This window comes from Aquila chrysaetos, chromosome 8, assembly GCF_900496995.4.
Source record: "Aquila chrysaetos chrysaetos chromosome 8, bAquChr1.4, whole genome shotgun sequence".
In the NCBI taxonomy this organism is placed as follows: Eukaryota; Metazoa; Chordata; class Aves; order Accipitriformes; family Accipitridae; genus Aquila; species Aquila chrysaetos.
Window position 1 is genome coordinate 25085175 of NC_044011.1, and position 14886 is coordinate 25100060.

The window sequence follows — 14886 nt, forward strand, 5'->3', positions numbered from 1 at the left end:
TGTAAGAGGCACAGTTAACACTAGAATAAAGTCGGGAAGAATCATATAATTTATAAGATCACTCTTCTCAAAAACACCTTTATTTTTAAATGAGAGGGTTTGTCTCCACTGCTGAATGAGGCTACTAGTAACATGATATTGTTAAACCACAATGAACTCATGAGATTCTGGTCTTAAATGCTCTGAGACTTTATCTGAGTTCATTTCTTGTTAAGTAATAATACTGACAAAACTGTTTTAATTTCCTCCATTTAATTCTGAAATGATGGTCTGCCTGATATTTCCTTGGTGTCTCTGGTGCCTTTTGGGATGTTAGTTTTTATAAAATGTGTTAATATTTCTGAGATATTTGATTCATTTCTGGTGGTGGTGTACTAACTGTTGCATACTCTTAAATTATCTCTTTTTTCTCCTCTTTACTCTGCCAGATCCAACATTATGCTAATTATCCCCCAGTTATATTTCTGAAGAATTATGCTTCCAGACTTCTGTTTTCAGCTTTGTAACCATAGCAGCAAATTATTTTTTATGGATTTTAATAAGGGAAGTTTCCCTACAACTCCTGAAATTGAATACTGAGACTCCACCTGTTTAATATTTTTTCTTTTAATTCCTCAAATACATTTAACCTGTATTTTTAAAAAATTTACAATACTAAAGCCATAAATAAGTGCCCTGAGGGAGGCTCTTACACAAAGAGATGTGAGGAGATACTAAGGCCTGTGTCAGCTTTTCAAGGAAATTCTTCATTTTGCACAGTGATATTAAGTTATATTTTGAAGTAACTTCCCATACTGTAATCCAGATGGCCTCTTCACTAAGCAGTGAGCTAATCTTGTGTATGAATCATGAACTAAACTGACTTCATGTCAGCTTTTCCCCATCCTTTAATTATTAGCATTTATGAAAAATGCTGGAGCTATGATTTGAAGGCCTGAGATCCTCTAGTTAATCACAGAGGCTAGACAAAATACAGGCAGCTACAATCTAAGTTTTTCCAAACTACATAGCTTATCTGACTTGGAAGGGGTTAGTGGGTCTGCACTGAAAGATGCCAGGCACTGTCAATGTACATGAAAATGTAGGTTGAGGAGTATCCTGAGAAATTTATGTCAATCCTGTTTCTACTTGATTAGCTCTGCACGGAGATGGCACAGGATGCCAATCAATGCGCTGTTTATTGTTCAAATCAACACCGCATTGTTCATGCATCACTGAAACTAAACCCTAAAGAGTAAGCAGGATCCTGAAGGCCTTTGCAGGTAGGGGCCTTTAGGTTTTCTGGCTTGGTTAACATGAACAAAGATTTTCAATTTCTATTTATATTTCCATAGTTAAACACAGCATTACAGAATAAAGCATCATCCCTTTTTCCTCTGAGTGAATAAATTGAAGTGAGTCAAATGGGAAAAAAAAATAAATCCCTGCACTCAAATATTTCATCTTAAGATGAACTTAAGAACTTAGTCAGTTACCATTTATAAGCAGTGATCTATTTTTACAGGAGACAAGTTTTTACAAGTCTCTGCAGATCACACACAGAGGTGGCAGTGGTTAATTACTGATGATGTGCCACCATTGCAATGCTAGGAATCTGGAAACAGATGTCTTGTGATAGTATGACCAAATGCAGTTTTCCATGTGAATCTGTCCAAGAAAATATCGTAAGGCTATGCTACCCAATGCAGGTACCCCAAAATCAGAATAAAAGTGGAAGTCTGTCAAGGAGCAACATATGAAGCTGCTTTTAGGGAATGGATACTGCACGAATGAACTGGCAGTTACACACATCCCTTTCTGTTATCTTTGTTTTGCTTCTTCCAAATAGCATTCTTGCTCCCCACAGTCTCATCCTATAAAGAGGAAGATGGGTCACAAGCTAAATCTTTTTCCCCTAAAACAAGCAAGACTTAGAAACTGGCGTTAGGAACCAACAGGGGAAAGAGATGTAACTAGAGAAATGCAGCTAATGATGGTTAACTTTTTAAAAAGACTACTTTCAGCACTGACTGCAGTTTTTGTATGAATATTATGTTGGTCATCAAACTAATGCAATAACTAGGTAAGTGCAATATGCCAGGTCAGCAAAAATACAAAGCAGAGAAGAACACACAAACAAAGGATTTAGCTGTGCCTATCAGCTGGAAAATATTTTAGCTAAAAATATTCACGTGTTGTCAGACAAGTCAAGTCCTCCTCACATTGTCAATTCTTAAGCAAATGACGAGCTGAATTTCAGTAGCCACCTGACAGCAGTCTCCAGCTGAAGAGGAGTATATACATCTTATTTTCACTTTCCATTGATCAGTTTTGACAAAGTCTGTATATAGTCTCAAATCTGCACTGGGGCAAGTATATTTTTAAAACAGTAAATTCAAAATTATAGGGAAGAAAAATTGCTCCTGGCAAACTGAAAATCCCTCAAGGCACAGAGAAAATGAAGCTGGCAGGCAGCAGCATTCACTCATTTATAGCCAAAATTTCAAAACTCCTTCTTAGCCAGAGCACTACATACAGATTTTGCTTCTCCCACCAGGGTTATTCCTTCTAACTCCTAGCCCCACAGAGAGAGAAATGACTAAATCTCCATTTTAATAGCTTCTGTCAGAAGCTTTGCTTTGTAAGGGCTGTTTCAGCAGTTTTTGGTGGTAGTATAAAACATTTCCGTGATTAACAGCCATTTTATAACTTGGGTAATTGGCCACAAATCAGGGGAATGTCATAATGTAGCAAGAAAACACTCCCACCTCCATCACAGCCCAGCCTGGATTTTTGGAGCATATATTAGTTGAGTGGCTTATGGGTCTTCATTACTTTAACTAATGTACTACCTGTAGTGCAGACAGAGAAATTTTAAACTAATTATTACTTCTGTCTACCAGCTCTTTATAGAGTGCCTATCATCCATCCTGCACTTCCAGTCGAGACTTTGAACTGGGTGGCTTCATAAGAATCATAAGAAAATATCTTTCTGTTAGTTTGACACTCTCACTTTCTGTCATGGAAACATCAAGACGTCCAGAAGGGATTATGTTCATAATACTAACAACATTACCACTTCGGAGCAAAAGTGGGATGGGGAAAAGAAGAAATGTAAGAAAACTGTCATTGCATCTTTTTCTTATACATCTGCATTGTGGGCATAATGTTAACAGATCTCTGTGGGTCAAGCTGTGGAGCATAGAATCATAGAATGGTTTGGGTTGGAAGAGACCTTAAAGATCACCTAGTTCCAACCCCCCTGCCATGGGCAGGGACACCTTCCACTAGACCAGGTTGTTCAAAGCCTCATCCAACCTGGCCTTGAACACTGCCAGGGATGGGGCATCCACAGCCTCTCTGGGCAACCGCTTCCAGTGCCTCACCACCCTCACAGTGAAGAACTTCTTCCTTCCATCTAATCTAAATCCACCCTCTTTCAGTTTAAAGCCATTACCCCTTGCCCTATCACTACATGCCCTTGTAAAAAGTCCCTCTCCAGCTTTCCTGTAGGCCCCCTTTAGGTACTGGAAGGCTGCTATAAGGTCTCCCCAGAGCCTTCCCTTCTCCAGGCTGAACAATCCCAACTCTCTCAGCCTGTCTCCATAGGAGAGGTGCTCCTGCTCCCTGATCATCTTTGTGGCCCTCCTGTGGACTTGCTCCAACAGGTCCGTGTCCTTCTTATGTTGGGGGCCCCAGAGCTGAATGCAATACTCCAGGTGGGGGTCTCACGAGAGTAGAGGGGGAGAATCACCTCCCTCGACCTGCTGGTCACAATTCTCTTGATGCAGCCCAGGATACGGTTGTCTTTCTGGGCTGCAAATGCACATTGCCAGGTCATGTTGAGCTTCTTGTCAACCAACACCTCCAAGTCCTTCTCCGCAGGGCTGCTCTCAATCCACTCATCACTCAGCCTGTATTTGTCCTTGGGATTGTCCCAACCCATGTGCAGGACCTTTCACTTGGCCTTGTTGAACTTCACGAGGTTCACACGGGCCCACCTCTCAAGTCTGTCAAGGTCCCTCTGGATGGCATCCCTTCCCTCCAGTGTGTCAACCGCACCACACAGCTTGGCATCATCGGCAAACTTGCTGAGGGTGCACTCAATCCCACTGTCCATGTCGCTGACAAAGATGTTAAACAGCGCCGGTCCCAACACCGATCCCTGAGGAACACCACTCGTCACTGCTCTCCACTCGGACATCGAGCTGTTGACTGCAACTCTTTGAGTGCAACCATCCAGCCAATTCCCTATCCACCGAGTGGTCCATCCATAAAAACCATGTCTCTCCCATTTAGAGACAAGGATGTTGTGTGGGACAGTGTCAAATGCTTTGGACAAGTCCAGGTAGACTGGCTATGTTTTATTAGATGCAAAAAGGCATACTGTGAAAAGTTCAGAATGTTTGTCTGTATGAAACACTTTGAATCTAAGACATACCAGAGAGCATTAAGAAAGCTCCATCTCATAACCCTTCAGTATGGGGCAAGAACATAGACAAAGATCTAACACATGCATTTTAAGCACTATTCCCTGCTTGCAGTAGGATTGCTTTATGAATCTTTAGACTGTTTAGACCTTTGCTTCTGAATTATGAAACTTATCAACTTAAATTCTCACTGGTGTAAAATGGGAGAATAACATACTTTTTTCAAAAATCTCTGAAGTAATGTCTTACTGAAGTTGTAATACATCTTTTCTCAGGGTTAAATTGGACAGTCTTGTAAGCACATGGAATTCACATATATCCAAGTACAGACAATATTTTATTTTGTCCTTGAAAACAGGGCACTGTGCTATGCGAAGCACATGATTACTCCATTATAACTGCCTGGGGAGAACACAAAGCTATGGACTCCACTCTGTGGCGTCTAGTTTGCTTAGAGGAACGCTGTGGCAGGGTGGAGGCAGTGCTGCCATTTTAGTGTTTCCTGTACACTAGCCATGGCAAACTGCAGCAGTTTGCATTCCAGAAAGGGGCACTAACAGCATTCCTATTTGTTCTGCTTCAGCCATGTTACTTACATTGCAAAGTGGCTTCCCCTTATAGTTTTGTGATTTTCTGTAACTTATTTACTGAAACACACTCCTCCAGCCCTAAATCTGTACTGAATCTGGCAGTAAAGAGTCACAATAAAGAACGCCCTAAATATACATCCAAGAGGTACTAGTAACTGAAGACACATTTTTTTTCTCAGAGCTGCTAGAAGAAAATAATTATGTTTTTAACTTTCAAACAGTGTATGACAGTGAAATGTAATTAATGACTTTATGAAACATTATGCTTTATGACCTTATTAAACATTATGTTTACTTGTTAACTAGTTCTGCAGCTGGAAAGCCTAGAGCTGCCAAAACTAAATGAAAGTGTAGTAATATCCAAAAGATGATTCTAAGTTTTATGAATCTCATCCTTCATGCTGTATGCTTTTCACAATGCATCTCCCAGGAGGCCAATGAAAATTTTGTATGTTAAAACCTGAAAGACTGGTGTCTATTATAAAAATCTGTCTTGTTTCTAACAAAAAGTATTTTAACTGCTCTAGCATGACAGGGCAGCTTCAGGCATCACCTCTGTGACAAGCAGTTTAAATCTCAACCTCAAGTATTTACTGTGTGTGAGTTTTCTAGTTCTGATGCATGAAACAAACAAAAACCCAGCGTGATTTTCAGATCCTATGATGAGCAAAACATATCATATCATAGCTGTTTTCCTTTCCTCATCTTTATTTCTTCCAAGTCCTATATCTGTTTTCTCACATAGGTTTTCAAGTATTATGCTTTTCCCAGCCTTGTGGTTAATTGCAGGTTAACCCTATTATAGCTTCAGTCAATTGAATCAGATTAAACTATAATGTATCTAGCATGAAAGAATTTTTCAGAAACTACAGTGACTGGACACAAGCTTCTCAAAATACACACAACAAAATTTCAAATTACAAAAGAGAGAGGATTACAGTGCACTAATTTGAAATAAACCACAAAGTTATCAACTTGAACTTATTCTGTCTAGACTAATCAAAATATTAGTCAGTATTCAGATAACAGACTTTCAAAATAATTGTACAGAGAACTCAGTTAATTGATCCTCCTCTCAGACTTTACTATACCAGGGGCACACACACTGTATGCTCCTAAGTTGCTTGCTTTGTTATATGTAAAACCAAAGCAATTAAATCAGTAACGTTTAACATTTTTCACAAAGGCAGATGTGTGAAACTCAATGTTGGCCTACTTGAAAGTGGATAATTGTATCATGCTTATTTCCCCTCAGGTTTAGTCTAAATGAATTATTTTTTCAATTCCTTTCTAAGACTGTTGTGGAGAAAGAAGTGTTGAGTACTGTTAAACAGATGCTTCATTAGTGCTGCAGTAAGTATTTTCTTAGAGGACCTATAAAACAATCTGTCTGGATAAAGACGCAAGAAATAAACTGCTTTTGGTTGCAATGATCAGAAGATCATTGAATCATAGACTCAGAACAGATGTTCGTCCAAAGATCATTTTTCTCCTTCTGACCAACAGTCATTCCTCACTGATGTTTGTCTAAGGTGTTTTTGAAGATTTTCAAAGGTCACATCTCCCTAATCTCCTCAGCAATCAGTTCCAGTACTTCTGTATTTTAATTACAAGGAAGATTTTCCTAATATGTGATCTGTATCAGTGTATTTGAGATATGTCTTTGGAGAAACCTTGACATAACTAAAGAATATGAAGTCCCTACTCAATTGTCTCTTTTTCAGTCTAAAATTTTAAATTATTTCCATCTTTCTTCTTATCTCTCCACCACTAGATCTCCATTTAGTCTTCATGATGTCTTCAGGACTCTGCAAACCACCTCAGCCCTCATGAAGTTCAGTGCCAGGACTGTGGCCAGTAACTTAGCTAAAGCACTAGGAACCTTGAACAGAGTGGAAGGGTTGTTTCAGGTGGTTTGGAAACCCATGCTCCTATTCATGCATTACTTTGTGACATCTGCCTTTTCTACCTCTACACAGCACATGATCCATGCTTCTCTTTAGTCTCATTCTAGAGAAGTGCTACCCAGACAATTGCTCCTCATCCTGCATTTCTGCAGCTGATTATTCACATGTACATGAAACACCTCATATGTGTCCATACTGACTACTGTCCTACGTTCTCACACTACAGCATTCACCAATAATACTCTCATTTATTGATGAGAAAATGTTAAGGTCATTATAAGCACAGTCTGACTTGAATTACCAGCTTTTACATCTCACCAAGCAGCATAGTTCAAAATCTTTTTTTTTTTTTCCCAGTGGAAAATATTGAATAGAAATTAAAGATGTTTTATTTTGCACTGGGAAACCAAAGTATTTGGTTTGTAATCTACAAACTTTATTATTTGAGCTGCATTTAGACATGTATTTATGCTTTAGGAACAAAGAAACATTTTTGTGTATGTGTGTGAAAATAATTTTTCTCTAGAGACATATTGTTAGTTTCATTTTTTTAAGAAAATGCTTAGCAATTCCCTCCCATTACTCTCTGTTTGGCAAACATCTTCATTCTACTTTCCCATGCTTCCCTTTTCTGGTACAGTCCCATAAGCATCCTGAAGAGATGTGGTATCTCTGACTGGCACTGCAAACCTTGTTTCTGTATTGACAAGAATAAAAATTTAATGCTGGGCTGGTGTTTGTACTAATTTTCTGCTACAGCATTTAATAAATCAGAACCAGTATTTCCATCACTCCCTCCTCCCCACTTACGCTTGCCCTTACTGTAGTTAGCAGGAGAAGACCAAGGCTCCATCCTCCTCAGCCTTCCTGTCTGAGAAACGGACGGAGGGGACAAGCATCCCTGCATCATGCCTGGACCCCAAATAGGAGAATCTTTTTCATTGGTACATTGTTCAATTTCAAATCAGATAATTAATTATACTTTTTTCCTACTGATATGGCTTCTTCATACTGGAAGCAGTCTCACAATGTTTTTCTTGTATTTAATGGACCTGAATGCCATATACTGCACATACCTTTAACATCATTTTCTAACATCTTGGCTTCATTAAGAACCCTGAAGCTTTTCTGAAGAGAGCTCTTGGCGTCATCCTTCAATGATCCTTGAGGACCAGATGTCTGTAGACAAACAAGCAGTGTCATACATACAAGAAAGTCTGAAGTCATAAAAGGTATATGAAGATGATCTAAGTGAACAGTCATCTAAATTTTAAGTGAACGTCAGTGTACCCTGAATTATATCCCATTGCTGTTATATTGGTCTACAAGAGAAAAAAAAAAAAATCTCTAATTAATTTCCTTTTGTTTTTATGGGAAGCCAGATCTCCTTTGGAATACCAGTGATGACTTCAATAAAAAGAGAAAATGCTTGTAGTGTTAAAGAAAGAGGTTTGACTCTAGGAGCAAAACTTTGTCCAAAACAAACAAACAAAAAGATATTCCAAATCAAACATGGATTTCTCCCTCCAGCTACAGACACAATACCATGCAATACAGTATTTCTCCCTAACAGAGGCTACAGTACCTTTAGAAGCCAGACTGGATCTGATGATCCAAATTCCAATACCAACAACAGAGATTCCTTTGTGGTTGAATTCAAGAATTGTAATTGCTAGGTCAGTAAAGAAAATATGATATAAAAGAAATAGACTTTAAAAAGAAGGGCAAACTGCAGTTAATCTGAAAGACTTTTATTACTAAATAACCATCTTTCACCATATCATGCTACTTTCTTTTGAAAAAACATCCATCTCTATCTTCAGTGCAGAGATTGATCAATAGATAGAATGATTTTCTAAATTAGATTAGTATTTTCAGTTGGTAGGATATGCTCTAGGTTCTGAACCACTTACTGTTCAGTTTGTAAGACTGAACTCAGGTCACACATCATACTGAATACATATCTTTGAGAATACTCCTGACAGCCAGATAACATTCTATATTAGTCATGGGTCATAGCCTTGTAACTAGTATGTAATTAAGAAGCAGCTACTTTTCATTTTCCAGGGCAGATACATATACTCAGAAATTAACTGTGTGTCAATTAAATGACACAGTTATTATTGCTATTCATTATTTATATAATGAGCAAGCCCAGAGGTGATATTTCGCATACTACTGAATCTTTGTTGTTTTTCAATGATGCTGTAAAACCCACATATTGGACTTGCCCATTTCTTTTTCTTTTAAAAGCCTTGGGGAATGCTTTGGATACTTTCAAAATTCAGAAACAAGTTTTTTGTTACGGGATATTTCATGGTATATGTACCCATGTCACAGGGATATAGCTATTAAAGATTCCTTGTATTCATACAGGATGTAAACGTATGCTTAGCTTTCATCATAGGCTAAGTGATTTTTAAGAAGTAAGGCCCATACGACTGCCATATTTCCAAGCTCACGTGAAATATTAATATTTGTACACAAATTTCTTTCAACATCAACAGAAACTATACATTTGAAAGATGAACAAAATTAGTTTCTTACAGGTTTTCTTTATCACGTAATACAAGAAGCATTGGTAATTGAAAAATACATATAAACCCAGGAGAAAAAAAAAAGTCTATCCAACTAAGCAAAAAACCTCTCCTGAAGGAAGAATGTTTGGCCAGATTTTGTGGCAGATGCACCTGTCAAATCGGATAATACTTTTATATTTCTTTTCCCATTAGCAACAGAGCCCAGGGTATGATCACTCTGCGACCATGGACTTCAAAAATAAAGATTGTTATTATTATTAAATGAATAGGCATGGTTGACTGGCTGTTAAAGCAGTTTATATTCAATAAAATGAAGTAGGAAGACCAGATTTACAATGCAAAACCAAGAAGTTCATCAAATCAGGGACAGTAATTGGGCATGTGCTGACAATCAGAAACAGATTTCAGCATAAAGTTAATACTAGAAAAGCCCATTCAGAGACAAATACACTTGTACTGATTAAAAGTTTTATTTTATATTTATTTTAAAATAGTTCTGAAAGGAAGGATTAATCAAGACATCTGATGGAAAACATACTTTTTTTTGCTAGCTTTTCTTGTGGCTCATGAGATATCGAGTTATGATGAAGTCAATAATGAAAAAAACAAACATTCTCTGGCTTTGTGTGAGGTGAGTCTGTGTGCTTGTGGCAAGCCTGGGTCATGATGAACCCCTTTATCATTTAATATAATTGACAGCCAAGGGTCTTGGATATTATTTTCTGAATTGGGATACCTGCTGTAAAAAAGTAAAAAAAGATTGTGATTCAAGATAAATTGGAAAAATCACAGGGTCTCAGGAATCTAATTTGTTCTAATTCTGCCTCTTCTAGAGTGTCCATAACCTGGGGGTAGTACCTTCCTCTCCCTGTGCCTTCCTTCACACTCCCTACCCTCCCCATGCAAACTCTGTGCAGCTTGACTGCTTGTAGTATCTTGTGGCAGAAGTGGGATTTCATTATGTATCCAAACAATGCAATCTCAATTGTGGTTTAGAGGCATAAGTGCTGTTATAATAATATAATGCAAAATGCTGCCACTGAAACCATACATCACCCTTAATGGTCTGGTTTTTTCCTAGCCATGGGTTAGCAAAAAATTTAACAAAGTTTAACAGCAAAAGAAAAACATCTATCAAATTAAAGAAAAAGTCTATGAATTGATAATTAGCAGACAATTTTGGGTAAGGAAAGAATTTAGGAAGAATATCCCCTCTGTCTTCCTTTTTCTGGTATTTCAATGAATCTTGAACTCTGTTTTTGTTAAACAGCCTAGCTCCTACAGGAGTGGCAGAAAGATTTCAGTTCAGCCCATAGCCTAGTGGGTTATGGCACTCTTCTAGGATAGAGGAGACCCCTCCAGATCTCCCAGGGATGATTGTGTGCATCACTGATTTATCACATTAACAGGGAAATGTGCTACATGCTCCAAGTTTGAATGAGATCAGCCATAGTTACAGCACTGTGAAGACTCCCCCAACAGTGCATGCTGGGCATGGTCTGAACACACATCAGACTGAGAATTGCTGTGGACTTTGCAGAAAGGAATTTTTTCTGAGGTTTCTTGAATGGATGTAAACATGAAGTAGGTACCATATTGCCCAATCTGCTGACATGTTGGTGGTTTTGGTCACATGCAGAGGTACAGCTCCAAGCATTGATGTAAATGCACTGGGACAGTTTTGAGGATCACATACTTGAACTTACACATGTACAAGGTATTTTATAGACCTAAGTGCTAATTCACATCAGTTAAAAATAGTTCTGCCTTATTCTTAAATTAAATTATTTTCTTTTCACATACACTTATATCCTGCAAAGTTTTCACCTATGCAAGAATTAGGGTTACTCTCATTTTTACCAGTCCTGAAGATAGCTGAGCATTCTGAAGCACCAAAATATTACGAATTACTTGCACCTCAGGACATCCTCATGAGGAGGATGGATAGGCAGCTTTATGCCATTGCCACATAAGGAAACCTAGACACCCAACTGTCGGGATACCACTACAAAGAAAGTCAAAAGCAAGGAAGGAATTAGGACCCAAAACACCTAACATGTCCCCTGTGGTTCCAGTTACTAGCCTATACGCCCTCTCTAAAAAGCCTAAGAATAAGCACACTTTTTCAAGATGTATTGTAAAACTGTGATTCTGATCTGTGAGACACAAGCTGGATCTGTTAACATGACTCCTCTCTTCAGTCAGTTACTGCCTTGGCTAAGTAATGGGATGTTGGAGCTGCTTGAATGCTAGAGACTTCTCATTGGTGATTATTTTGCTTTTAAAGGGGAGAGCAAATCCATCATAAAAAGCTCAGGAGAAATTTTTCTGTCATATTTTTAATACATTTTTTCCCAGTCATTTATCAGGCTTCCTGTAATCACGATGGATTTTAAGCATCTTTTCGTTCTTGCTTTTAGCAACATTACCTTAATTTGAAAACAAAATAATTTTCCCATTACAAACCAAAACACAAAACCCCCTGAGATACCACTAAGGTTCTTGTAAATTATTCACTCTGGTGATGTACAGGGTGGAATCTAAAACTCAGTCCTGTCCCTACCATCTATAGCTCATGCACCAGCTTGCTGCTCTTGGGAAACCTTCCTCCTCCTGCCCCAACATTATAACTGGTCAATGGGACAGGCTAGGCTCAGGGATGCGTGTGAGCTTCCGTGCTTTTCTTCATTATCTGCTAGCACCTGGAGATCAGAGTCTTTTACACAAGACAGGCACCCACAACTTCTCTCATATAGAAGAGAACATGGCTCCATCTTTCAAAAGGAGGGGAAAGATATGATCTCTGTTTTCTACACAGGGTCCCACAGAGCACCTTCTCAGAAAGGAAAGGTTTCTAGGGGCTTCTCAAATCCACAAATGCTGCCTTCTAGGTGAGTGCTTGAACCATGGTGCTCCAGACAGCCCTGAGTGAGGGTGCACTCCCGCTCCCATGCTAAAGCTCAGCTAAAAGTAAAATGTCCTTGGGGCCAGCAGAAAGAGGGAGCCTGATTTACCTGGTTAGCAGTTAAGCCCTTCACTTAGGACGAGCAAACATTCAACAGTCTTTGCATAAAAACAAAAAATAGAATAGCGAAATGATGACTGAACTTCACAATTAACATATTTTTTAAATCTGGGCTGAAATCCTCACATGATCATTTACCAAATAATGGTTAAAGTCTACCTTGCTCTGCAGAAATTTGATGGTAAACCACTGATTACCTCTATATCAAGTCAATAACATTCAAAAGGCAGCAGCTCCCTCCATTTTCTTCTTTATCAACCAGATCCCTGTTACACATATACAGCTCATAACAAAAGCCAAGCTCCCTCTAATGAATACATGCAATGGAGATGCTTAAAACCTCACCTTAATAATATCTTAGTCTCTTTCCCTGCTACTCACTTGCCTCTATTGACATTATATTGTCCACCTTCAGCTCCATCCCTTTCAAATTATCTATCCATTTTCTCTCCATGTTGTAATCACCCGGTTCACTGTCTGATATAGACTCTTTTGTAGCCATACTGTAATTGCTTGCTTTGTTTTTTGACTGCTCTAGGTGTCTTTTTTTCCTATTCAATCCTTGAAACAGCTGCCTGCCTCACTCATTGCAAGTCATCAAAGGAGCAAAAGTAAGCTACCTGTATTAAATCCTAATGAGAAGAAAAAAAAAATCCACAGCTCCTTATTTACTTCTGCAGCGTAATTAGGAGTGAAACAAATAGGTGAAACAAATAGCTATAGTTAGGTGAAACAAATAACTATTTACAGAGAACTAGCACATACTAATGCACGAGGTGAAATTTTTTCATCAAGAGAGAAATATAGTAATAAGTATTATTTGAAATAGAAGTTGACAATGTAAACAGCCAAAAAATATTAAAATTTTTGTGCAGTGGCTAGATCACTTTATCTCTCTCCTAAATACAGACCTTTACAGCATGTGATTGCTTCTGCTATTCTCATAATCCATTTGACTGAAGTAGCTCTCTGCAAGCTACCTTCATTCATGTACAAGTGCTGTAACTACAAGCTGCTTCTGTTCATCTATATGTTTCTGTATCAAATATAGGGCCTGGCAATTTCATGTTATACTGTCATTTCCTCCTGTTTCTCTTTGGCTGTGAAGTGCACGTCAGTTGCTCTCTGACTGACTTAGAAAAATTAGCCATTAACTCCTTTGATATTTGACATAAAAACCAATTCTGGTTACACTCAGAACATTTTCTGCTCACAGTATATGCATTAAGGAGCCGAGTTCCTCATTATGACTCAGGCTGGAGAGCTGGCTTTACCTTACAATCCTATTTTTAAAAGTTCTCTCCGTTTCCTCTGAAAATTGGCATGCAGTACCTCACAGTGAGAATAAGATTTCTCTGTGAAAACCAGCAGAGGTCACAAAAGAAGCTGTATGGTTTCTATGAATAAAACTTTCTGCTCCCCTCCTACAATTCTTCATTTCTAGAATTCTGCCAGGTGCACGCAGTTCATCCTATGTGCAGAGAAGTGCCTCTGAGCATCTTCATGGAACTAGAAGGTGAAGAGTTAATTAATGTATGGAGTTCTTTAGATGAGTGCAAAACATTTGTTAAATATAAACTAGCTTTACTGAGTATCAAATGACCTGCACTGCTGACTCAAAGTTATTGGCTTGAGCCATAGACAGAGACTGTAAGGCAGAATACAGAGGGAGAAAGAATAGTAAACAAAAAGGGACAGAAAAATAAGGAACAGGAGTTAGGAACAAATGGGGATGTAGTCTGAAGCTACATGTAGCTCTGACAGGGGCACAGCTTTCTGATCTCAACACAAGAAGCTATGGTGGCAGTGGTCTCTAAAGTCAAAATGGCAAAACATGGATCTGAGATAAGGTGTAGCACAGTTCCACAGAAAATCTAAGCCTTCTTCCCAATTTACTTATTTTTCTTACCGCTTGCATAGCTTCATTTGCAAGAGCCTTGGCTTCCTTGGCAACTTTTTCAGCTTCATCTGTGTAATCCTTGATGTTGGTATAAGCATTGAAAGCAAGTGTGGCATTGAAAGAGAGGTTTTTGGCTTCAGCAAGGATTCTGTTGGGATGGGAAAAGTAAACACACCATTAAACCTGCTATCAGAGCTCAACAGAACGTAGTATCCTACTTTTTCAAACCCAACGGCCTGTATTTCTAAGGCTATTTCTAAGGCATTTCTTTTGAGAGCAGTGCTATACTTGAGATTTCAGGAGTTCTGGGATCATGTGTTTAATGGAATTCACATTTTATCTGTGCAGAAAGACATAAAAAACAATGTTCACTAAAAGAGGAACTTCTGTGAGATAAAAATTGATCAGACACTGAGAAAAGATAGTGCAGTGCTTAACATTACAATCCAGATAACTTATATTCATAATGTGCATTTATAGGTTGAGCGTTGAGCCAGGCAACTCAATGAATTTTG

General features: G+C 38.4%; 1 protein-coding gene across 8 annotated transcripts in view; it reads right to left on the bottom strand.

The window, feature by feature from the left end:
• Window positions 1-14886, bottom strand: part of LAMA2 (laminin subunit alpha 2) — a 394697-nt gene that overhangs the window by 57644 nt on the left and 322167 nt on the right. For all 8 annotated transcript variants that reach the window (XM_030022177.1, XM_030022172.1, XM_030022175.1 and 5 more), the window contains exons 40-41: window positions 14381-14519; window positions 7983-8085 (exon numbers count right to left, since the gene is read on the bottom strand). In XM_030022177.1, the coding sequence (XP_029878037.1) occupies window positions 7983-8085; window positions 14381-14519 (242 nt within the window). The remainder of the gene's footprint in view (window positions 1-7982; window positions 8086-14380; window positions 14520-14886) is intronic.